Raw genomic sequence first — 25,215 nt, 5'->3', positions numbered from 1 at the left:
CGTAGAGTCTGGTGGGGTGCCAGGAACCCAGGTAAAATTGAGCAGTCTCAACAAAATGTTAATGCCCATTTGACACGTTTTACTTTGGCCCTGGGGAGTGGGTATTTAGTTCATTCTGTCATAGTTTTCTCAGATCCCAAACTGTTTAGCAGGGATGGGGTTCACCTGTTGCCCAAGGGGATGAGTTTATTTTTGAGGGATTTAAAGCAGGGATTGGCGGCAGTGCTGCATGGTTGGTGGGCGGTGCGGGGTGTTAAGCGTGGCTAACCCCCGCTGTGGCAGGTACAGTGTGGTTTGAAATAACATCTGAGGTCGGTGAGCACCTGTAGGTAAACATTTGGCTATAGCTCGGACAGGTCAACTCCCTAGAGGTTGGACGGCTCAGGGAGGCCTGGCCTGGATCGATCTACTCTGTCAGGCTAAGCTGCTATGGCTGCTATGGCAGAGGCCTGGCATTAGGCTGGCTAAGATGGGCAGCTCCTGCTCTAGAGCATTGGGGCTGCCTGGAGCCCTAGTGCATCACCCTAGGCTGTAGGGGAGACATGCCCTGGTGGGGCATGCCTCTAGATACTGCACTGTAGGGGTGGAGAGCCAATCCCTGCTTGTTAATAAGTTCCTTCGAAGTTTAAAATAAAAAATTGTGGCCCTTGTTTACACCAAAACCTTTGTGTCTCGTGTCTTCTTGGGGTATGGGGCAATAATATTAGCAACAGAACTTAGCTGAATAAAAGAAAAATCATTACTTCAACTGCTTTACTTCCACAGTTGCTAACAAACTACAGATGTCCATATCAGAGGTAAGTGGTTGTATTGAAGTATTTTGCTTCGTATACATTCTTTGATATCAAGCTCAGGGATCACACTGAGTGTTTTCTATCAAAGTGTAGTTCTACAAGTTAATTTAAGAAGTAATCCATCCAAAGAATAGTAATTCTTATTGTAATGCAGAACCAGACTTTTGTAATAATAATAAAAGAGCCAGGCTATAAGAAAAAGGCCACTGAGAACAACTGTGGTAGTAAGAGGTAAGGATAACTTTTAAAATGTTGATACATTTGAGAGGGCAATTGCTAAAGAATCATTAGATAAAAAACAATTCAGAAGACACAATTAAAATATTAAGCTAAAAATATAAAACAAATCTGATTAAAAATTTAAAACACAAGCATAAAAGCAATACAAAGTACAAAGAGCAGTAGCAGAGACAGTCATATAAAAGCCTGGGTAAAAAGCCACGATTTTAACATGCTTTCTAAAAGCTGTGATGGAGACTGAGGAGCGAATAGCCACTGGGAGAGCATTCCAGAGTCTGGGGGGAGCAACAGAGAAGGCCCTGTCGCATGTGCATGACAACCAAGCCTCCCTCATTGTCGGCACCTGGAGCAGAGCCCCCTCAGATGACCTCGTCAAGCGGGCAGAAACCCTTGGGAGCAGGCGGTCCTTCAGGTATCTCGGGCCCAAACCTTTAAGGGCATTAAAGGTCAAAACTGTTGGGAATTCTCTCTGGTAAGAGATACCCTTCTAATATTGCAGAGTGCACAGAGGCACAACACAGTGGAGTCTGCCCAGGCATGCTGAGAGCAAAATAACTTGGAGCAAGTTCATAGTTTCAAATCAATATAAGGAGTATTTATTAGTGAACTCCGTTCTAGGTAGTAGAACGGTGGAGAGATAGGATCTCTAATCTAGCTAGGTAGCTGGATGCACATGGATGCATCTCTGCACACATGGTGCAGGGAGAGAGGAACTTGCATGTTGCAAGGGAGAAGAAAGGAAAGAGAGGAAGAAGGAAGTGGCAGGCAGGCAGGAAGTTAGTCCCTAAGAGTAGCAATCTACATACCAAAGGGATAGTGTCAGAGCAGTAGAGAAGGGATGACCAATGTCTTGACCTCTCTAGCCCTCTGACTCACTAGTCTGTCCCCCTCTGTCACTGAGACATGACACAGTGCAGAGTCCTTCACTTCCAACAAAAATCTGCACCTTGAATTGGACCCAGAAACAAACTGGTAGCCACTGCAGCTCTTTAAAAATGGGTGTGGTGTGCTCCCACTGGGCAACTCCAGATAAAACCCTAGCTGCCGCATTTTACACTAGCTGCAGTTTCTGGATATTCTTCAAGGGCAGCCCCACGTAGAGCACATTACAGTAATGCAGCCATGACATGACTAAGGCGTGGGTAACTGTGGCCAGATCTGCCTTCTTGAGAAAGGGATGCAGCTGGCACACTAGCCGAAGCCGTGCAAAGGCACCCCTGGCCATTGCCTCCACCTGAGCTTCCAAAAGCAGAGCTGGGTCCACCCTAACCCTAACCCTAACCCTAATACCCCCAAGCTGAGTACTTGCTCCTTCTAGGGGGGTGCAACCCCATCCAGAACTGGTAAAATCTCCTCATCCAGATTGGCTCTCCTACTGACCAACATCACCTCCGTCTTGTTCGGATTCAATGTCATTTTATTAGCCCACATCCAACCCATCATGGCCTCCAGCCCCTGATTCAGGACATCCACCGCCTCCCTAGGATCGGGTGACAAGGAGAGATAGGGCTGAGTGTCATGTGCATATTGCTGACAACTCAGTCCAAGTCCTCATTTTAATCCCACATGCCAGGTTTCTGACTTAAAACAGAAACTTATTTCCAGGAACATTCAGATTTTATAGAATCCCAACAGCACAGCCCTTCTTTTGGCAAGAATGAAACAGCAAGAGGTTAAATTGCATCTATCTCTAAAGCTATGAAGTGTGGAGAGAACTCTGGGAGAAAAGAAGGCTTAGGGTCAAACTATATAAAACCAAGTCAATGGAACACAGGATCATAGGAAGCTGCCATATACTGAGTCAGAAAGAAAAATGAGGCGGACACACGGATGATGAAGAAGGAAAGAAACCATATACATAGAGACATGTATATAAACTGTGTATATAATCTATAGAAAAGTTACACACCTTAGATGTATAATGGAATTAGTCTTGCTACCGCTCCAAAAGATCCATTCTTGCTGTTATTCGTTGTGAACCCTCTACTCTTCAAGTTCTCTCAGCCTTACACATTTCTATTAATTAACAATTAAGTATTCATTATCCAATCAGATATATAAATACAACGAATTTATAGAATAGTTCTTTTGGAGCAGTAGCAAGAGTGAGTAAATAGAAGAACTGATCCTGTGATACACTACAGGAAACATTTGATTCATTATACATCTAATGGAACTTTTGATCACCTTCTGACTCTTCAGCTACACTCTTGGGACTCTTTCTTTGCCATTGTGTGCTTTTTCATTGTCAGTATGTCCATAAAATTGTCCATTGTGAAAATTATCACAGATGTGTAAGAAATTTGTTTGTATGGCAATTTTTTAGATACTATGGTTTTTTGGCAATATGATAATCTATGGTGTGTAACTTTTCTATATATTATATACACAGTTTATATACATATACTGAGTCAGACCGTCTAGCTCAGTATTGTCTTCACAGACTGGAAGTGGCCTCTCCAAGGCTGCAGGCAGGAATCTCTCTCAGCCCTATCTTGGAGATGCCAAGGAGGGAGTCAATTTGTTCAGAGTAATGGTTAGGGAAGGGGATATTTAACCATTCCCCGCTTGCCACTTTCCAAAACATATCCTCACAATCTGCTGTTTGCCCTGTGTGTGGTGGGGGAGGTGAGGTAATATAGGTACCAGAATGTCAGGTTTTTCTTAAGTGTCAGGAGAAGTAGAGCATAATGTGTATTTCTATAGCATTTGAGCACAAAAGATAGTTAGAAGAACAAGGCCATGAAATGTACTTCTGATAAAATCTTTCTTGTCTGCTAAGCCAGATCTACTTAGCATACAATTTGGGTGTGTGATCTAAAATAGAAAACATTCAGGATTTCATGAGACTTACATGCACTGACTTTCTTTCTACAATAATTAAATGGCAACCAGTTAGCATTGCTTCCCCCACTAGGGCTTGGGGTAGAGGGAAAACTTAGGGAGAGAAAAAAGAGATTTACTTTCAGAGTTTCTTTTCCTCCCCCTTGGGCGAAACACACAATTGGAATCTTCCCACCATAATTGGAATCTGAAACACAAAGGTCATAATAAGCAAATGTATAAATTGCAGTACTACTACATATTTCAAAATCCTTCTTCCATTTTACCTTGCAGAGTTTATAAAATTCTCAGTCTTGTCCTTAACTAGACTTTCTTTACTCTATTGTGAAAGCAAACATGAATAAAAATGCTTCTAACTCTTCCACAATATAAGGTATCTACCTGAAAATAGTATGATGACATTGTACCTCATCTGATTTGAACTATGGTCTTTGTTTTCTCAGAGTATGACTAAGCTGAAGTATGACTAGAGCACCCTTTATTAACCAATAGCTAAATTAGTAGAAGTAGTGAGGGAACATATACAATGATTTGGAAACCTGTGGGATTTTTGTGATGAACGCAAACCACTTATGTAATTATCTTCAGAATACCTCTAAAAGCAAGAAAAAACATGTTGGCAGTCTGAGAATCTGCTCTGTTTTTTATAATCCCTCATTAAAATAGAAAGTTATTTTTAAGGTATTTTATACTGTAAATGCAATATTCATGTCTGTTAAACCAACAGACAAGGTAATTAACCACAGTTAGGCTGTGATTTTTGAGTGTGTGTTCCAGATCCTCAGAGCCACTTAAATATTGTTGAGACTGTTGTTCATTGATTAACAATAGAAGGTGTTTCCCACCCTGAAGTTTGTGGAGGTAAAGTAGCAAGATAGGACAATAACTACTCGCTTTGTATCATCTGTCAGAGAGAGAGACAAATGAGGCACTGGTGGAGAAGCCTGTTGCTATATCCTATGAAAACTTACTGAGCTTTATCAGGGAGTGTGCTCACTATGGAGACAAAAGTTTCCCTGAGATTCGATCTTCAAGCAAAAGGATGTTCATGGCATAGAAAATGTTATCAAGAGACTGTTCATACCAAAAGACTCAAATGTGCCAAAGAACGATATGAAAGCAAGATAAAATTGAATACTGAGGAAGACCCAATACCATCAAGAGTATCTTCACTTGATCTCGATCATCACCTTACAAAAGGGAATTAAGTTTCTTTTGTGAGAATGGACCAGGTTATAAGAACCTTTTGCATTTAGTTGCTACAGAAAATGCTGGTCAGTCACTTAAAGATGCAGTTGAAAGAAGTGGGAATGAGAAACTGCTTGTCAAGTTTTGTACAACCAATGATCCTCAATATGCACATGCTATTGACATTAAATACCACAACAGTGCTAGGCAACACATGTAACAAATGTGAATCGCTCCACCCACAAAAACCAAGCAAGGTGAATGAGGTGGCAGCCAAGATTGAATTCCTTAGTCTGCTTGAGAATACATCGTTGGATGGAAATATAATCACCATGGCTCATCTTCAAGAGGCATACATAGGAGTCCTTATGGCAAATAATGTGGACAGCCATGCCAGCCACAAAAAATTAAGCAAATAATACAGCGTGATATACCAAGTGTAGAATTCCAAAAACCCAAATGAGTGAATGAATCAGAACGTGTTTCTATCAAAATTTAAAGAGATGCTACAAATCAGTTAGCAGAAGAGAGCAACACTGATGGAAATGATGACATAAAATACTCTATGCTGCTGCTAAGATTCTATGAAAACTTATTACCAAAGAGAGATGGGTATTTTCTGGTTCACTTACAGAAGTTAAGTCTTCCCTGCTAACTAAGCAAAGAGTCACCTTTTCAAAGTGGTGATTCTCTTTATTTAGCAGGGGTAGAGCAACTGGCCATAACCCTCCAGTGCTGTTGCTGGTGTCTATTTTATGTTTGTTTTTAGATAGTGAGCCCTTTGGGGACACGGAGACGTCTTATTTGTTTGTTTATTTGTTTGTTTCTCTATGTAAACTGCTTTGGAAACCTTTGTTGAAAAGCCGTATATAAATATTTGTTGTAGTAGTTACAGATTGGAATGTTCTAAGTGAATTGTATAGCTTCTTCAGTTGGGTTCTCAAGGGACCAAACACAAGCCTATCCACAGAAGAAGAAAAATACTCTGAAGTCAACCAGCATGTCATGAGCTCAGACTACAGTGTCTTTGTTTCTGTTCCAGGACAAGGTACAAAACAAGAAATCACAGACTCTTCTCTGAGGGAGGGCAGGATGCCCTTTTGCCTTAAGGAGGCAATTATTAGACCACTTCTGAAGAAGCCTGTCTTGGATTCCTCAGAGCTGAGCAACTATAGGCCTGTCTCCAACCTTCCGTGGTTGGGAAAGATAACTGAGAGGGTGGTGGCCTCCCAACTCCAGGCAGTCTTGGATGAAACTGATTATCTAGACCCGTTTCAGATCAGTTTTTTGGTGGGCAATGGGGTGGAGACTGCCTTGGTCATCCTGATGGATGATCTCCAATTGGGAATTGACAGAGGGAGTGTGACTCTGTTGGTCTTTTTGGACCTCTCGGTGGCTTTCAGTACTCTTGACCATAGTATCCAGAAGGATGCTCCAGGTCTGAGGGGGGTGGGGGTTGGAAGCACTGCTTTGCAGTGGTTCCACCCTTATATCTTGGGCAGATTCCAGATGGTGTCCCTCGGGGACTGTTCTTCAAAAACTGAACTTTGGTATGGGCTCCTCAGGGCTCCGTATTGTCTCCAATGTTGTTTAACATCTACATGAAACCGCTGGGAGAGATCATCAGGAGATCTGGTGCAGGGTGTTATCAGTATGCTGATGACACCCACATCTTTTTCTCCATGTCAACATCATCAGGAGAAGGCCTCCCTAAATGCCTGCCTGGAGGCAGTGATGGGTTGATGAGAAGTAACAAGCTGAGGCTGAATCCAGATAAGACAGAGGTACTTATTGTGAGGGGTCGGAACTCAGGAGATGATTTTGATCTGCCTGTTCTGGATGGGGTCACACTTGCCCAGAAGGAACAGGTACACAGTCTGGGGGTGCCTCTTCCTGGTGTCCCAGGTTGAGGCAGTGGCCAGAGGTGCCTTTTATCAGCTTCAGCTGATACGCCAGCTGTGTCCGTTTTCTTGAGATAAATGACCTCAGAACAGTAGTACATCTGCTGGTCACCTCAAGACTTGACTACTGCAATGTGCTCTACAGTATGTGGGGCTGCCTTTGTATGTAGTCCAGAAACTGCAGTTGGTCCAGAATGAGGCAGCCAGGTTGGTCTCTGGGTCATCTCAGAGAGATCATATCACTTCTATTTTAAAAGATCTAAACTAAGTAGATCTTTGCCAATATGTTTCTGGGCAAAATACAAGGTTTTGGTTATAACCTATAAAGCCCTAAACAGCTTGGGCCCTGGGTATTTAAGAGACCGTCGTCTTCTCTATGAACCACACCACATATTGAGATCATTTGGAGAGGTTCGTCTGCAGTTGCCACTAGCTCGTCTGGTGGCTACTCAGGGACGGGCCTTCTCCATTGCTGCCCCGAGGCTTTGGAACATACTTCCTGACTGCCCATCTCAAGATCCTCCCCATCTCAATTTTTTAAAATCTCTCAATTTTAAAAGGCAGTCAAGATGCATTTGTTCACCCAGGCTTTTAATTAGATATTGTTTTAATTATGTTTAAAATAGTTTTATAGTTTTAACATTTTAAATTTTAATTGTTGTAATGTTTTAATCCCCCCCCCCTGTTGTTTTTATTGTTTCGTTGTAAACCGCCCAGAGACTTGCATTTGGGGCTGTATGCAAATGTATTAAATGAATGAATGAATGAATGAATGAATGAATGAAAAGACCACCCATGAAATGCCTTGATAACTGGGAATTGCAATAGCCTCCAGATGCCAGAGAGGAAGATGCAGCTGTCATAAAGCAAGGTTGAGCTGCTACGACATGTGTTCCTGTGCATTTCAAAATACACAGAACCAAGAGGATGCTTGTGACAACATGATGGAAAATGAAGAGCCAGAGAATGAGGAGCTATAGGAAGAAGACAATGAGGATTTCCAGGAAGAAGCAAACACCTAATGTGATACACCAATGTACAAAAAAATTCTTTTTTATTAATTATGAACATTTTTCATATGCTGTAATATTAATTAGGTGTAAGGTAGTTCGCTTATGCAAAATGTTTTTATCTATTGTTTAATTATTTGTAACAACTTCAACAGATCAGACTGCCAACATGTTTTTTCCTTATTCTTTGAGGTATTTTGAAGAGAACTGTGTAGGTAGTTTGCTTTCATCACAAACATCCCATAGCATTGTGCATGCTCCTGCACTAAAGCTTGTGAATGCAGAATAAGTTCTTGATTTTTAAAATACATAATACTTTATGATTGATTTTTAAAGTAAATATTTTTCAGCGAGTGAAGGAATTTTTATAAACTTCCTTCAAGAGTACTTATAGTTTTAATTTTCCCCATAAGCCATGCATTAAACAGAGCATCAAATGCTGCATTTTTTTTGTGTTGATCATTCTTGCCTTAAAACCAGGACAAGCTTTTAGTGGGGGTGGGGGGACTAAAATCACTATTTAATATCCATTTTCTTTATTCTTGTACCAAAAGCAAAACCTCTGGTTCCCAGAGCTTGGTAGTGAGCCAGACATCTTGGGGTGGGGTGTATGGTATGCCGACATCGTTTGTGACATCCGAACCCACTAAAGTTGGCATATTCTACCCAACCTTTGGTTCTAGACTCATCTGTAACCAAGATGACAGATGAGCTACAGATGTTGGTTCCAGAACTAAAAGTCAGGCAGAATGTGCCAACTTTATGGGTTCTGATGACACAACCAATGTTAACACATCACCTCCCATCCCCCAAAGATCCTGGCTCACTGCCAATCTCTGGGAAATGGAGGCTTGGCTTTTGGCATGTTTGGTTTAGCAGAATATGCCCGCACTGGTGGGTTCAGATGACACAACCAAAGACAGGAACCAGAGGTTTGGGTTTGGGTGTGTTGTGTGAAGTTGTCAATAGTATAGTTATTTTCACAAATTAGTAGACTTACCACTACTCCATCTAGCTCAGTATTAATAACCAGATGTCAAAGCAGGTGGCTTAATTCTGTGCAGGCCTGTCCTTAAGGCCAAACTAGACAATACTGGGCAGTCATATTTGTTGTTCATGTAAATACTCTTTTGGCTATGTTCTCATGACAGCTTTTCTGCCCCTGGAGGTCAGCCAGGATTGGTGTGGGGCATCCAACACACAATCAGTGTCACTGTTGGAATGCGGTGGTGCAGCCCCACCCCCATCCCAGCTGGTGGTTCACCAAGGAGAGTGGACTGTGGGAGCTGTTGGTCTCCAGGGACCCAGATGGAACATGTTGCCCCTTGTGTTGCCTTCACCCAGGAAGACCTTCAGCACATCACCAGTGATGCTCCCACTGGCCTTGATGCCAGAGTGGATTGGTACAGCAAATCCAAGCTTATTTGACTGCACTCAGCAATCCCTGGAGCGCTTCACCATGGAAGTGTAGCAACCACCAAAGCAAGCACAAGCTGAAGTAAACACATCTCTGTCTTGGGGCAATCATCCAGCTTGTGAGATGGCTGAACCCCGGGTCACCCCAGAAGAAAATAATATGGAAAAGGGCCATCCAGGACTAGACTGACCTGCAGTTGTGCCATCAGACAGCCCCACCTGAACTTTGAGATTAAATTAGGCAAATCCATGGACCCCAGGGCATCCTGAACAGATCCTTCCTCAGCATCTGCCACTGTAACAGGGGCACTGTTAAAGATGTGCACAAACATGTTGGGAGGCCCTTTTACGGGTCTCCGAACCAGTTCGAACCTTGCCCGGCTCAAGGGTTTTACGATGGGCGTGGTGATGACTTTAAGGGTGGGGGAGGATGCACTTCCCCCCACGTTTCCCCCCGGCGCATGTCTCCCTAAAAGGCTATTGTGTTGGCAGTGTACCTCCCTGCCACCCCGCTCCAACGTTATCCAGAAGTCACTGGAAGTAGTAGCTGTGACTGTGCACACACGCAGTCACAGCTAATAGTTCTGGTGACTTCTGGATAATGACGGAGCAGGGTGGCAGGGAGGTATGCTGCCACCCTGACGGGCTTTTAGGGAGACGCGTGCTGGCAGGGTAAGTGCAGCGGGGGGGGGTAAGTAGGGATGTGCCATCTGGTTCTGGGCTTCGGGTTCCGGTCGGACCGAACCGAAACCCCCTCCCCAGTTTGCAATTAAATAAAAAATAAAAATACCTATAGCCCCTTCCTAAACTCCGTGGCGTGTGGGTCTGCAAAGGTTCCCCCTCCTCCCACCAGCCTCTTAATTCACCACCACAGCCCATTCCGAGCTGATTTTCAGGCAAAGATTGGTGCGGAGGCCATTTTGGAGGCCACCATGCATGCTCAAATGGCCTCTGTGACATGTAATACAAGTAATATTATTATTTGAATAAAAGTGATTGTTTATATCATAGTTCTATAGCCTACGTGTATAACCGAATGAAGTATTGATGTTGATAAGGGGAATTGCTCCCACTTCAAGGATTGTCAGCAAACCTAATAGAATGATTTACTTCTGGTTAAATAACTCTGTGTGTGTGTGTTTGAAAGAGTGCATGACTAAGCAACATACCAGCCCCCCCACCCCCAACCATGGTGAAATGTTGGGAAGAAATGCCCAAAACAACCAGAGAAAACTGGATAAAATGCCGGAGACAGCTTCTTGGAAAACAAGGACTAAGGTCGATCCTGGGATCAGACGGATGTAAACACAGAACATCAAACAGCTTCAAAGGACAGGCAACCCTTTTTAAAGCCAGGCATCAACAGATGCTTCCCCGGAGAAGCATAGAAGATCGTGGGGCCCACAGCTTCTTCCAACACCCCATTTTAAAGACTGATCGCATTTTAAATGGGGCTGGTGAGTATGTATGTATGTATGTGTGTGTGAGTGAATGGACTATAGTTTAGCTGATGTTTAGGATGTAACAATAAACTGATGAACTAAATCCAGCTGGTGTCCGGGATCTGTTTTCTTTTGGGGACTCATACTAGCCTCTCCGAAGCAATACTCCTAATTACAGGTGGCCCCCTTAAATATTGGTCACATCTGTGAGGCTTGGCAAGGCCTAGGGCCTTGCAGGAACCATTTGAGCATGCACAGTGGCCATTTTGTTTCCAATGGCCATTATAAAAAAAAAAAAAAAAAGGCTACCGCACAGGCTCAAATAGTCCCTGAAGGCCCTAGGGGCTACAGTTAAAAAAGCTTTTAATTTCTTTCTTTTTTTAAATTGTGAAACACCCCCAGACTGAACCGGGGGGGTGTCCGGGGGGGTGCTGGACCAAACTGGCCTGGTCAGGTTCGGATGCAGTTCGCACCCAAACCAAACCAGGCCAGCTGGTTCCTTGCACACCCCTAGGGGTAAGTGCATCCTCCCCCCTTAAAGCCACCACCAACCCGCCATCGAATTGGCCCTCGCACATCCCTAGGCACTGTCTGCATCCCACTATGGCCAGGTGATTCCCCCAAGAGGGGGAAGGGCAAAGAAATCAGGGATGGACTGTTCCCTGCACCCAGTCACTGTGAGTTTGGCAGCTGGTAGGAGACAAGGGGAAGGCATCCCCTCAGGGACTGATAGTAGGGAGAAGTATGCCAACTTATTAATTGTCCCTATCAACTTAGAATCTCCTCCCTGTGCCAGCAAAACTAATTGTCCTCCAACTGACCAATGTCACCCCTGTGCCCAAAAGGGAAGTAGAATTTTTGGAGGAAGCTTCAGCACCCAAACATCACTGGTGAAAGATGGAGTTAACACACTCACCACACTCAGTAGCTACCATATACACATCCCAATCCAAGCCACCTTGCAGCCATTCTTACTGCTGGATCCACACAGTGGTGCTTCACTGCTGCTGAGACTGTCCCCAGCACACACCCACTCTTTCTCCCCACCTTTGGCCAAACATCTGACTGCAGACCACAGTGTAGGGAGTCATTATCCCCATTGGAGACTGAGCTGCTACTCAGTGGCTGTTGAAGGCAGGCAGGTGGGACACAGCTCTGTGGCATACTGCTTTTATTAATATCTGGAAATATAGAGGTTGCAGTAAGGGGATACGAGTAGCAGAGGTAACTCAAACACAGGTGCACTCTCCTGCACTGCCAACTGGTATTTGAGCTGGTGTTCCTTCAAGAGAAGTTGTGGAGGCAGATGTAGGTGGGTCAAGCCAGTATGGATGTTGTGGTGTGTTGCCAGAGTGCAGTGTAAGGTGTTGGGGCTTGAGAGCCATAGAATGTGGGCAGAAGGCTAGAGCAGCAGTGGTTGTGTGGTTCATTCTAGGCACAGGAGTGTGAGTGTGGGCATCAGTGGGTGGTATTCACTCTAGGCACAGGGGTCTATGGGCAGTATTATTATTATTATTATTATTATTATTATTATTATTATTATTATTATTATTTCTTGTTTACACAGTCAGACAGGTGTTATTGACTGGTTTGTTTTATCCAGACATCGAGTCGTTGTTGTTGTTGTTATTATTACATTTATATCCTGCTCTTCCTCCAAGGAGCCCAGAGCGGTGTACTACATACTTGAGTTTCTCTTTCAAAACAACCCTGTGAAGTAGGTTAGGCTGAGAGAGAAGTGGCTGGCCCAAAGTCACCCAGCTAGTTTCATGGCTGAATGGGGATTTGAACTCAGGTCTCCCCACTCCTAGTCCAGCACTCTAACCACTACACCACACTGGCTCATGTGGTGAAGGTGAGGGTGCGGTGCATGCAGGTAGCCAGAATGGGTGGGAATCAGGATGGAATCAGGATGAGTGGGAATCAGGATCTACTGATACTCATGATCACTAGATCCTGGTCAGGGCTTCTGGGTGGATGACTAGCCCAGATCTTATTTGGTCTAAGATATTCTGGTTAGTTCCACAGAAGTTAGTTGGGATTCCCACCATGTAATGGGTTCACATGATCATGCCAATGTCAGTCAACCCCTTTTAACTAGAATTAGCATGATAATGAGAACCCAGCCCTTCATTTCTGAAGCTGGGGTATTTGTGTGAAGTGTGTTGGTGAGAAGAACTGAATCCTGTCTTCCCTTGCCTCTCTGTTACCCCAGACCTTTACCTTTCAGTGCAGCTTCTATACTCCTTCTCCCTGCCTGGCTGAGAGAAAAAAGTTCATGGGTTGACAGACCATAGGGAGGCAAGGCAAGGCAAGGCAGTGGGGAGGAATCCGTTTCCTTTGCCCATGTGCCACTACTGTCAAAACTTGATACCCTATTCCCTGCTTTATATGTGAACAGGACAGATTCATGATTAAATAAATAAAATATGGTTGCCCCATCATTTCTAACATGCCCTGTCTGAAAATGAACAACACAGTTATGTTGCTGCCATAACAGGCCATGGGGGAAGTGCACACAAATGATCACCATGTACTCTGTTTCCCACTAGCTATCACTGCTATGATGAGTGTTCAACTTTACCAATGTAGAGTTTCTAGAAAAATAGAATATAAATGAAGAATGAAAATGTTTTCAACATAGAGACAATCTCCATATAGCAAAACGATTCTTCCTTAATCAGTCCTGAGTTTGGGTTAAGCTGAGCATATCCATCAAATCCATTCGACTAACCTTTTTTTTTTACATGGGCATTTCTTCATGCACAGATGAAGCTTACTGTGTGAATGAGCTTACTGTGTAGAAGAAGGTCTTTAACAAGAATATTTGCTTACTTACTTTGCTTACTATATTCACAGAATGCCTTTCAGCCATAACAACCCTCAAGGCACATCAGATAACTCCTCTCAAGGTTACAATCCAGATTAACACTGAACTTGCACAAAATGTTGTGTGAACATTGCACTAGCCAGATGCACTAAGTCAGAAACTTGCCTTCCAGAGTGCAGAAGTAGATGCCTACATCCTGTTCTGCTATCACTGATGCACAAGTACATCTTGGCAGAGGTGTGTGAGCCAGCTTAGTTGCTCAGTTGTGATGCCAGCATGACATTAAACTAGCTCAGCTTGACAGGTTTGGGGTTAAACTGGACCAGCCTCTGTCTGAGGTCAAACTGAACTGGGCCCAATTCGAACCGAGCTGGTTTGGAGCTCTAGTGATAAAGGGGCAGAGGAGCTTTCCCTAAACCTAGAGGGGGTGGGAGGGGAGTGAGTTAGTACATACAAGTCCCAGTGTCTCCAGCAGCAGTGGAGGGCTGCGGAGGTGGCAGCGGGGCTGGCAGTGGCTTGGTTCTCCCCCAGAATACTCGGTACTCTCTAGGAGTAGCCCACACCGGTGGCAGCCTGTTCCAGGCCTTCTTCAACCTGTGCACACGTGGGGGTCATTTTAGTTAACCTGGTCTGTTTTGTGCACATCTCCACAACTTTGAACATTTTCGTGACTTAGTTTAGCTATTCAACCTTCTTGCATGTGCACAACTTTGTTGAGCAAGCACAGTGTTTGGCTGGATGTCAGTAATTAAAAACAAGTGAAAACCTTTCATAATTTCTCCCAGGGGTAACAATTCACTCTCAGAGGATTCCTTTAACACCCACCCCTGTCCAGAGTATGGCACTTAATTCAGAAGAACACTAATCCCAGTTGGAAACTCAGCACTCTAATTCCAACTGGAAACTGACCTGGAATGATGCGTTCAGAAATATATTTTTCTAACTGGGTTCGTAGCTTGGCCTCTGTGGCTGGGCATCCATGAGTGCCATTATCAACCAGAATTAGATGGGTATGATTATTATCCAAACAGTACAAAGGGTCCCTCTTGAGATCATCCATAATGTATTGTGCTGAATAAGATGCCTAGAAATAAAAGCAAGTTTTAAAATTCAAAAATAAGGCACTTCCCCCACTGAATTACCAGAATTATTTATTTTATCTCATCTTATTTATTTGTTATTTCTCTGTGTAAACCGCTCTGAGCCATTTTTGGAAGGGCGGTATAGAAATGAAATCAAATAAATAAATAAATAAATACATCTGTTACATTATATGATATTTCTGACAACCCATATTTCTTCCTATTTTCTAAATTTTGAAAAATGTGTTCCAATCCTTTTGTGAATTTAATTTCTCATCTATGATCAGAACCAGCCTCTTGTCAATCTGTATTGCTTATCTCCTAGGTTCACACTACCTAGCAAAAGCCACTTTAGTATCAAAGTATATATTTTTTGTCCCCAGTCGTACAAAATTGGGGGTAGCACTTGATTGCCTTATAGATGACACATTAGTTACAATACACTTTGGATGTCCGCCCCCCCTCCACAGTATTAAAACAATAACTGTTCAAGCTTTAGAGACAGTAATCCATTATGTCATTGATCAGCAAGAGATTTGAGGAAGAAGGCTACCAGCACAGTCACAAACTTGCTGGGTGGCTTAGGAAGGCAAATTAGTTCCATGTCAGTAATATGGGGATTTGCATAAAGACAGGACATTAATCAGGTTCAGTACCTCAGCATCACAGCTCCTGATCAGACTGTCACGGTTGGAAACCATTCCCCAGGCAGCTATGCCAATAGCAACAACATTCTCTTCTGATGTCCTGCTGATGGTGTTATCTCTTACTACTTCACCAATATACTTCATCAACCCATAATGAGTTCCCCCAGTGAATATCCAGGCCCCTGTAGATTGTAAGAATAAAACCAAGTTCAGTCATGTTTGAACACATTGATTGTTTGATCTTGTTTGAAGCATATGGGGAAGCTTTGCATATCAATTGGCAGCAAGCAAAGCTTTTTTTTCCAGAGCCAAAATAAAATGAGATCCAGACAAAAATCATGGCAGGGGCAAACTGAAAAATAATCTGCAGTGGGCCCAACCTGTCTGCTACTTACGGAACAAAGAACAAGCATGCCAGCTACAAACGTATGCTTAAGTTAATATCAAGTTTTACCCTTATTTAGTGAAGGCAAGAAGAGACTACTTTCACCTTTAGACTGGGCAATGTAGATCAATCGGCTGACAATCTTGCGCATACGTGGCTTTAAAGCAAAGTTTTTTGCTCCTCCTGTGACAGAAATTATGAGGTTGGGTGTTTTCAGGTGCCAGTGCTGGGTCATTAGGTCATAGAGTGTTTCAGAGTCTGTGTCATATGACAGGCGGATATACTTAAAAGAAAGAAAAACCATTTTTACATCAGGAAAAGTATTTCATTCAGTCACAAGGCAGATACCACATTCCCTCAGTGCCTTTCCATTCACCCAGTGCTGGATTCAGGTGCAAGCTAAGTAAGCTTCAGCTTAAGGCCTCGCATTATAAGGGGCCGCTGAATAAAAAGGAGAGAAAAAAGACCAAATTTCAAGTTTTGCATAATGTATTTTCATCTAAAGGCACTTCTAATGTAAATAGGCTTATTGCTTATTGCAAGATAACTATTTTTGTTAGCATTAGTTTTTGTTGCATCTTTGCCAAGGAAAAATAAGGCTGTGCTATTTCTGTTTCTATTTCTTGTCTAACGTCTTCTGATAAAACTATGCAGAGTTCCATGTGGTCAGTGTCTCATTTGAAGGGTTCTTCTGATTCAGGCACCTCTCACATGCCTCTTAATGCTCTCCTTTATAATTTCTATTTGTGGTTTATAATTAATATTGAATCATATTAGAGTGATATCGATTCCTATATACTTGCATGTGGCAAATAAGCATGTCAATGCAAATAGAAATTTTACCTCCGTGTTTTTTAAAGCATCTATGTGACAGAAAAAGAAGATAAATCTCCAGGCTTCCTGGTACTTCTTGAATGACCAGGTAATTAAATGATCTTTAAATATAGGATCTGATATAAAGTGCCTCCATGCAATAATATTTTTCTCTTTTAAAATGATTGCTTTTGAAAAATTATAGCACAGATAATCTTGGTCCTATGTACAAATATGAACAAAAGCATTTAATGGACTTGCCTTTCCTCTCTTGCCCAAGTTTTCAAATTCAATGTCCCCAAAGGCATCCGTTGGGAATTCTTTGGTGTGCTTCTTATAATTCCATTTCTCATGGTTGTTAATCTGAGTGCCTTCTATATGTTGAGATTTTGTGTGGCCACATTTACATAGGTTGTCACTATTATGATGTGTGTATATGGGAAAAAGAAATAATTAACCATTAGGGTTTTGATTTTGTTTTTCCAGGATGCATGAGAAGGAAAAATGGCTTTCCAAAATAATTATTTTATGGCAGAATTCACCACATTATAAATATCTCAGCCTTATGTTTCAGTCTTTGCAAGGTATGGATGTTTGGCTCCAGTATGAAATATTTAACTATGAATTAACCTACATGGCCAGATAAAGAGCAAGCAACACTTGCACAATTCATAAGCAGAGTGCACTTAGAACATCAGGCTGAGGTGATGACCTGGAAGTCCTGCACTAACTCTTCTGTGTGAAAAGGCAAATGACAATTAGATTTAGACTTGGAATTGGAATGATTGTCATTCATTCATTTGTCATCTCAATTTAGGCTTTATGACTCACATTTTGTGTGAGGCTACCCTTACACTGGAGGCTGCAGCCAGCCCAGACTATGGCTGTCCAGATCTAGGCTGGGGTCAGTTTTGTTAGAAGTGAGAATTCTAAAGCATTGATTTTAGCACCACAATAACCTCTTTTGGCCACTAGAGGCATGAGGAGTTATGTTAATAGATCTCTCTTGGTCAGTTATAATCAGTTAGAACTGTTCATTTGTTGTTGGGTGCTAGTGCTTGTTTGGGTATTTCCTCCCCATATCACTCTCAGTATGTGATGTTTCTTGATAAATCTTTGTTTTCTTTAACTCAATCTACTGTCTGGTAGGTTCCACAATTCCAGAGAATTGTGGAATTCTCTGCCACAAGATGTGGTGACAGCCAACAACCTGGAAGGCTTTAAGAGGTCTATTAAGGGCTACTAGTCAGAGGGCTATAGGCCACCTCCAGCCTTTATTATTTATTATTATGATGCCCATCCCCTGTGCTATAACTGAGCCATTTTGGAAGGGTGGTATAGAAATACAATGCATGAAACTGGCCTAAAGATCAACATAATGAATATCACTCAAAATTACAGAGTTTGGAAATAAATATTTGCTTACATTGATTTGGCATCTTTAGTGAAAAACACACACTCTCTCTTCTTAAAGTTCTCTTGAATGAAGTGCACCAAATCCTTTGGAAGCAAGATTTGAAATATTTGTGAAAAATCCAATTGTATACTTAAAAAAAATAAACCAGCATTTTAGAGGCATTCTATTGAAATACAAATATTACCTCCAACAGGAAACTGAGCTTAAAAAACAACAGAGCTATTTTCACATCCAAAGAACAAGAGAGCATCTCGTGTTCTATTATAATAAAGCCTGCAGATTTTAGAATATCCTCTTAGACCTAGTTAAATCTAGAAGATAGCATTTTAAAAGCTTATATATTTATTTATATTATTTATCAGATTTGTACACTGCCCCAAACTTTCATCTCTGGGTTGTTAACAATAGATTTCTATATGATTTCTCTGTATAAACTGCCCTGAGCCATTTTTGGAAGGGCAGTATAGAAATTGAAGAACTAAAAATAAACAAACAAACAAATAATAGTAATAATAATAAAACAAGTTAAAAACATATACAAAAACTTAAAATAATTTAACAGTTTAAAAATAAACAAGAGATTAAAACCTAAAAAATTTAAAAAGCTGAGAAAGCTTGGGTAAAGAGGTGGGTTTTCAAGTGATTTAAAGAATTGTAAGAGATGGAGAGGATTGCATCTCAGTAGGGAGCACATTCCACAGTCTTGGGGCAGCAACTGAGAAGGCCTGTCCCTGTGTGGCCACCAGCCGAGCTTGCAGCAACTGGAGATGGATCTCTCCAGATGATCTCAATGGGTGGTGGGACTCATAACGAAGAAGACGTACTCTTAAATACCCAGGGCCTAAGCCATTTAGGGCTTTAGCACTTTGTATTTTGCCCAGAAACCTATTGGCAGCCAGTGTAGCTCTATCAACAAAGGAGTGATGTGGTCTCTCCGAGATGACCCGGAGACCAACCTGGCTGCTGCATTCTGAACCAACTGAAGTTTCTGGACTACGTACAAAGGTGGCCCCTCATAGAGTGCATTACAGAAGTCAAGTCTGGAGGTTACCAACAGATGTACCACTGTTTTGAGGTCGTCCATCTCAATAAACTGATGCAGCTGGAGCTGATAGAAAGCCCCTCTGGCCACTGCCTCAACCTGATATACTAGGGAGAGGTGTGGATCCAGAAGTACTCCCAGACTGCGAACCTGTTCCTTTTGGGGAAGTGTGACCCCCATCTAGAACAGGGAGATCAAAATCGTCTCTGGAGTTCTGAACTGTCGTCAACTGCTATCCTAGCTATCTCTACAGGATTTACAACCCCCGGAGAGAGAGGGAGTAAACAGAAAGCAGCAACGAAACTGGATGAAGGAAAATAAAAGGCTCGCAAAGAAAACAGTAAATGAATTAAGTCCTCCTGAACTAAAACTAGGTACCCCCCTCTAACAATAACTGAGTAATAAGTGGAAGAAAAGACAAAAAAAGAAATGAAACAAGCGAAGGACACAGAACAAGGAATTAAGGGAACAATACAGGGAAGTACAGACAAGACAAACTGGAACACGGAAAAGATATAATTCCAAGAGCACAGTATCTGCTGCCAGTGAAGTTGCAAACAGCAACTCAGCCATGAGAGACTGTTGAATATATATGGCTCAACAGAACCAAGAACCAATCAGGCTTCCCTGAGTCAGCAGTTTGGCTTTCTCCCCTGTTATCTCCTGCACCCTTGTCTGTACTTCCTTGTATTGTTCCCTCTGAGCCTGCCTCTTGATACTTCATCTCACTATAGGTGGAATCCCAGGCTCTTCCACATCAGAATTCAAGTCTGGCAGCTGTTGAGAATCCGCAGGTCCCGAGTCTGGTTTCTCTGCATGACATGAACATGCACAGTAAGGACCTCCGTCTTATCTGGATTCAGTCTCAGTTTATTCTCCCTCATCCAGCCCATTCCAGGCAGGCATTTAGGGATGTTATGCCATCTCCTGTAGAAGTTGACATGGAGAAGTAGATCTGGGTCTCATCAGCATACTGATAACACCCCACTACAAATCCCCTGATGATATCTCCCAGCGGTTTCATGTACATGTTAAAGAGCATTGGAGAGAGTATGGAGCCCTGAGGGACACCATACTTAAGCTCAGATTTTGAAGAGCAACAATCTCCAGTTGACACCATCTGGAATCTGTCTGAGAGGTAGGAGCAGAGCCAGTGTAGAACAGTGTCTCCCACCTTGAACCCTCTCAGATGTTCCAGAAAGATACTATGGTCGATAGTATCGAAAGCAACTGAGAGGTCCAAAAGGACCAACAGAGTCACACTTCCTCTACCAATTGGAGATCATCCATCAGGCCGACCAAGGCAGTCTCCACCCTGTTGCCCACCCAAAAGCCAGTTTGAAATGTGTCTAGACAATAACTTTCCTCCAAGACTATCTGGAGCTGAGAGGCTACCACCCTCTCAATTACCTTGCCCAGCCATGGGAGGTTGGAGACAGGCCTATAGTTGCTCAACATCGAGGGGTCTAATGCAGCTTCTTTAGAAGAGGTCTAATAATTGCTTCCTTAAGACAAGGAGGCATCCTGCCCTCCCTCAGAGAAGTACTTATGATTTCTACCAGGCCTCCTACAACAGCCTCCCTGCTAGATAGAACAAGCCATGTTGGACAAGGGTCAAGAGAACAAGTGGTAGGCCTCACCATTCCAATCAGCTTGTCCACATCCTCAGGAGTCACAAACTGAAACAACAGAAGAGGAATTCCTGGACACTTCCAATTCAGACATGGAATTAATTGTGCAGGCTTCATCTAAGTTGGCCCGAATCTGACTGGTTTTATCTGCAAAAAAATTCTTTAAACACATCACAGCGGGTAACTGATGACTCCAAATTCTGATTCAAGGAAGGGGGAGCATATACTAGCCCCCTCACAACCCTGAATAACTCTGCTGGACGTGAACTCGCAGATGCAATACGGGCAGAAAAGAACCACTTCTTTGCCACACTTATTGCGTGAGCATTGATCCTTAAATGTGCTCTATGTTGTAATCTGTTGGATTCTAGTTGAGTCTTTCTCCACTTGTGCCTTGTCACCTACCTTGTCACTTGTCACCTGCCTTGCCACTTCTACCCCCATAGATCTTCCATATACCAAGGGGCCAGTTTTCGGATCTGAGGGGATTAGAGGGGACACTTGGGAGCAATTGTGTCTACTGCCCTGGTGCGCATGTTATTCCAGTTCTCTACCAGGGCATCAACAGGATCACAGGCAAAACCAACATTAAATCCCTCCAAGGCTTCTTGGAATCCTATAGGGTCCAATAGTGTCTTCGGGTGGACCATTCTAATAGGCTCCTCACCCCTACAGAGGTGGAAAGTGGTTAGATGGTGGTCCGTCCATGACAATGGGGAAATCACAGGAGTCCCCACCCATGGAACACCACCCTGATCAGAGTAAAAGAGAAACCAAGTGTGTGACCTGCAATATGTGTTGGTCCAGAGACCACTTGGGATAGGTCCATAGTTGTCATGGCTGCTGTGAACTCCTGAGCAAATAAATTGGTCCCGAAATGAACCTTGAAGTCCCCCAGCACCAAGAGTCTGGGAGACTCCAACACCAAATCCAAGACCAAGTCCGTGAGCTCAGTAGGGGATTCCGTTGGGCAGCAGGGTGATCGGTACACCAACAGAAGTCCCAGTCTATCCCTGGTCCCCAAACTTAAGTATACACATTCAATATGGTCTGATACCCCAACAGGAACCCTGGTAAGGGTGATGTTATCCTTATAGACAGGGGCATATCTAGGGAAAATAGAGCCTAGGGCAAGCACTGAAATTGCGTCCCTGTCCAAACAGGGATGATGATGATGATGATGATGATTTTTACATTTTATATCCCACTCTTTCTCCAAGGAGTCCAGAGTGGTGTAGTACATACTTAAGTTTCTCTTCACAACAACCCTGTGAAGCAGGTTAGGCTGAGAGAGAAGTGACTGGCCCAGAGTCACCTAGGAAGTATCCTGGCTGAATGGGGATTTGAACTCAGGTCTCCCCAGTCCTAGTCCAGCACTCTAACCACTACACCACGCTGGTTCTCATGATGGCACTTGTAGTCAACAATATCTGGAAATCCCTGTTAAAAGGAACATTGCACCAGTTAGACTAGAACAATGTACCATCTAGACATGGTTGTTGATCAAAACCTGAAAACATGAGCCATCTCTGTAAAAGACTTAGAAAAACAGTCAGGAGTTATGTGAGGATTCCAAGTGTCATTTTCTGTCTCATCTCACGCTTTTTAAAAAACATGACTTTGTCCTAGAGGATCACCTGCCACTAGCAAAATAGGGGAAGAAGAACATGGCGGGTGAGGGGAGCCTATAAACCAGTGAATGATTCCTGCCAGCCTTTGTCTTGTGATGACTGTTGGCTCATGATGGGGTATATGTGCATTCACCACACTAGTGCTTACCAGGAGGGAGGAGGATACATTAGTTTGCAACACTAGACAGAGGAATTTGCAACAGGAGCAGACAGCCAAGTGCTGCCAGGGCCAAAACCAGCCCCTGCCAGACTAAGAAATCATTGTAATTTGCCCCTTCCTGTCACAAGCAGTGTGCTGTTCTTTTATTATTGACTCTAACTCTCAAATATCCCAGTCATGGATGGAAAATTCAGGGTCAATTTACAAGAGACACATTTTCTACATGGAAGAAGATTTTCCATCTGTGCAGGTGTTGTGCAGAAACCCATGTGTAGTGATCAATACATATGTATTTGTTCTGCCAAGGGCATAGCAAGGTTGGAATGGGCCCAGAGACGAGATTTTAAAATGGGCCCCTAGACCCTGAAAGTCCAGGGTCTACACATACCCCAGGCCCCCAAGGATTTAAGTCTGTTGTTTCAAAATAAGTATGCTGCCTGGAAATACATTTCACTGAATACACACACACACTTCACAATATATAGTGGGTTATTGAGTGCTACTTTTAATGCCTAGAACACACTAGAAACACTAATTATTAAAATGGCCTCCTCGCTGCAGATTAGCAAAGGAGACTTTCAACCATGCAATGTAAGCCTATGTTTGTTTTCTCAGAATTCTAAACAAATTCAGTAAAGTTTGATTCCAGGAGGTTTTTTACATGGGGCTTTTAAAGCCCTTTAACACACTTCTCCTCTGGAATAGAGGTGCTGCATTCACATGTTGGCCAGAGTTACCCTGAAGTCCCTGAGAGTTATTGGGGAGCAGTTGACATGCAATTCAGGTTTTTCGCTGCTCGTTAGAGTGTAGCCTGATTTATATCCAGAGTTTTTTTAAAAAATCCACTATTATGTGTTGGTTCTTTGGGACAACTTTAATTTCGCAGTAAAGCCTCCCAGTAAACTTGCAGTAAACCCTGCTGTGTGTAAAAGTCCCAGGTAAGTGTGTGAAGAATTGCAGCCTCAGGCTGTTTCATTTCATTGAAACCTAAAGGACTTACTGGCAAGAAAAGCATGTCTACTTAAACTGTCTGAAATTCTTCCGTGGTAAGTGCATATAGGATTGCACATGCTCTGGGATGTAAACCAATCTAAACTAATTTGTGTTCCCAGCATACTTTGCTCCCTATAGGAGACCAGTAAGTCCCACTGAAGCAAGGAAGATAGGTGTGGAGAAATAGAGAAAAGAGCAAGAATTAGCACCATTCCTCAGGAGAAAACATGTGGGGAGGGGGGAGAATAAGGAATCTGCCTCTTCTTGGTAAAATTTTAAGATAGATGAGACATGGAGCTTCTTCCAGTACTCAAATTCCTAACATTTCAGTAACTTAGAATTTCAGCTTTTGTAAATTACAGCTTGGACATCTAAAGGGGATTTCAGTAGAGCAAAGGTAATACAGAAAAATACAAGAGAAAGGTGTGGGTGGATCTTATATGTTTCACTTTGAAGTCATAGGAATTACCTAGTGCAGTGTCCTACATAAGCAAGGAAGAGTAGCCAAAATTTGTAATTTGCATTGCAGTTGCTGATGCTTTGAATGTTGTTTTGATTGTGTGTGTGCATATGTAGATAAGTACTGTTTTATAGCTACTTCCCTCATAAATACAAGGTAATCTTATATATTTTTGCATAGATTTAACGACATAATAAACTACATTCTGTGTTTATTCAGAAACAACTCCATTTTCTCCTTCTCCTTCCCTTCCCTTTTCCTTTCTGACAAACTACAGGACTTCTCAACAACAAAACATAAAAGACTACTAGATAAAATACAACACATCCCTCCCCTTTATAACAACCAGAATTGGATTAATTTAAAATTGTCAGAAGACAAAGTCTTTAAGTCTTTTAGGTGGTTTCCTGTCATGCACTCTTCTCCTAATTCCATCACTTTCATCAGCCTCCTCTGTGAGGTCAAAACTGGAGGCAAGATCAAATTCCTCTCCAGATCCTCTCTTAAGATAGACTCCCTTCTTTTCTCATAGTATGCATCCTGGAAAATCTTGAACTGTTCCATTTCTTTCCATCATCCAATAATGACAGAATCTCTTTGGAATTTGATTATTTGTTTGGGTCCAGAATATAAGGAACATCCATTTCTCACTTTATGAGGCAGACATACTTGAACAAATTCCTCCACCTGAAATGTTCACTGTGTCTTACCCTGTTTCTGATCTGCATACAACTTGTATTACAATTTGTATTTGTAAATAATCTTGCTTCTCCCTTACCTGATCATGAATCTTTGCATCTCAGAATGAAATCGCATGGAAAGCCCTATTAGTTGTTGCCATTGGGTAAGTTTGGTGGTAGCTTTGCATCCTCTCAGCAGTTCAAAAGGTGATTTTCCTATAGTAGAGTGAAGAGTAGTTCGATACGCAAATAGTTTCACAGATTGCCACTTTCCAGGGTTGTTGTTGCATAGTAAACAGTTGTAAACTTTCCTTCACTTATCTGCTCATTTTTCCATAAGCCATTCCCTTGAGTACAAGGAAATAATCTTGTGTTTTATCCCATGAATATGCAATTTTTGCTCCATTTCAAATGAGGTAAGCTGTATCACTAGTTTCCAGCCCCTAGTTCTTTTGCGATCTTCCCTCGCAATAACTGCAGGCATGAACTGGATCACTTTATTTGTAGCAATGTTGTCAGCAAATGAAATTTGTCTCCACCTGGAATAGTAATCCACCATCATCATAACAAATTTTTGTTTTGTAGGTTGGTTATCAAAAGGCCCCAATA

At 42.5% G+C, this 25,215-nt stretch overlaps 1 protein-coding gene across 15 annotated transcripts in view; it reads right to left on the bottom strand.

Annotated features, from left to right (window-relative positions):
• Positions 1 to 25,215, bottom strand: part of LOC128340074 (transient receptor potential cation channel subfamily M member 8-like) — a 149,754-nt gene that overhangs the window by 101,886 nt on the left and 22,653 nt on the right. For 12 of the 15 annotated variants that reach the window (XR_008313446.1, XR_008313445.1, XR_008313444.1 and 9 more), the window contains 7 exons: positions 20,692 to 21,161; positions 18,019 to 18,092; positions 16,854 to 17,010; positions 15,885 to 16,062; positions 15,404 to 15,576; positions 14,575 to 14,749; positions 3,998 to 4,065 (listed from right to left, as the gene is read on the bottom strand). Coding sequence is in view for 10 of the 15 variants with exons in the window: in XM_053284786.1 (XP_053140761.1) it covers positions 3,998 to 4,065; positions 14,575 to 14,749; positions 15,404 to 15,576; positions 15,885 to 16,062; positions 16,854 to 17,010; positions 18,019 to 18,092; positions 20,692 to 20,799 (933 nt within the window). In the remaining 5 variants the exon portion in view is untranslated. Of the gene's footprint in view, positions 1 to 2,943; positions 3,051 to 3,997; positions 4,066 to 14,574; positions 14,750 to 15,403; positions 15,577 to 15,884; positions 17,011 to 18,018; positions 18,093 to 20,691; positions 21,162 to 25,215 lie in introns of all 15 variants that reach the window. The other 3 variants (XR_008313447.1, XM_053284778.1, XM_053284781.1) reach the window with 3 other exon arrangements.

Source organism: Hemicordylus capensis, chromosome 1, assembly GCF_027244095.1.
Source record: "Hemicordylus capensis ecotype Gifberg chromosome 1, rHemCap1.1.pri, whole genome shotgun sequence".
NCBI classification, from domain to species: domain Eukaryota; kingdom Metazoa; phylum Chordata; class Lepidosauria; order Squamata; family Cordylidae; genus Hemicordylus; species Hemicordylus capensis.
This window is presented reverse-complemented; position numbering and strand designations above follow the sequence as displayed.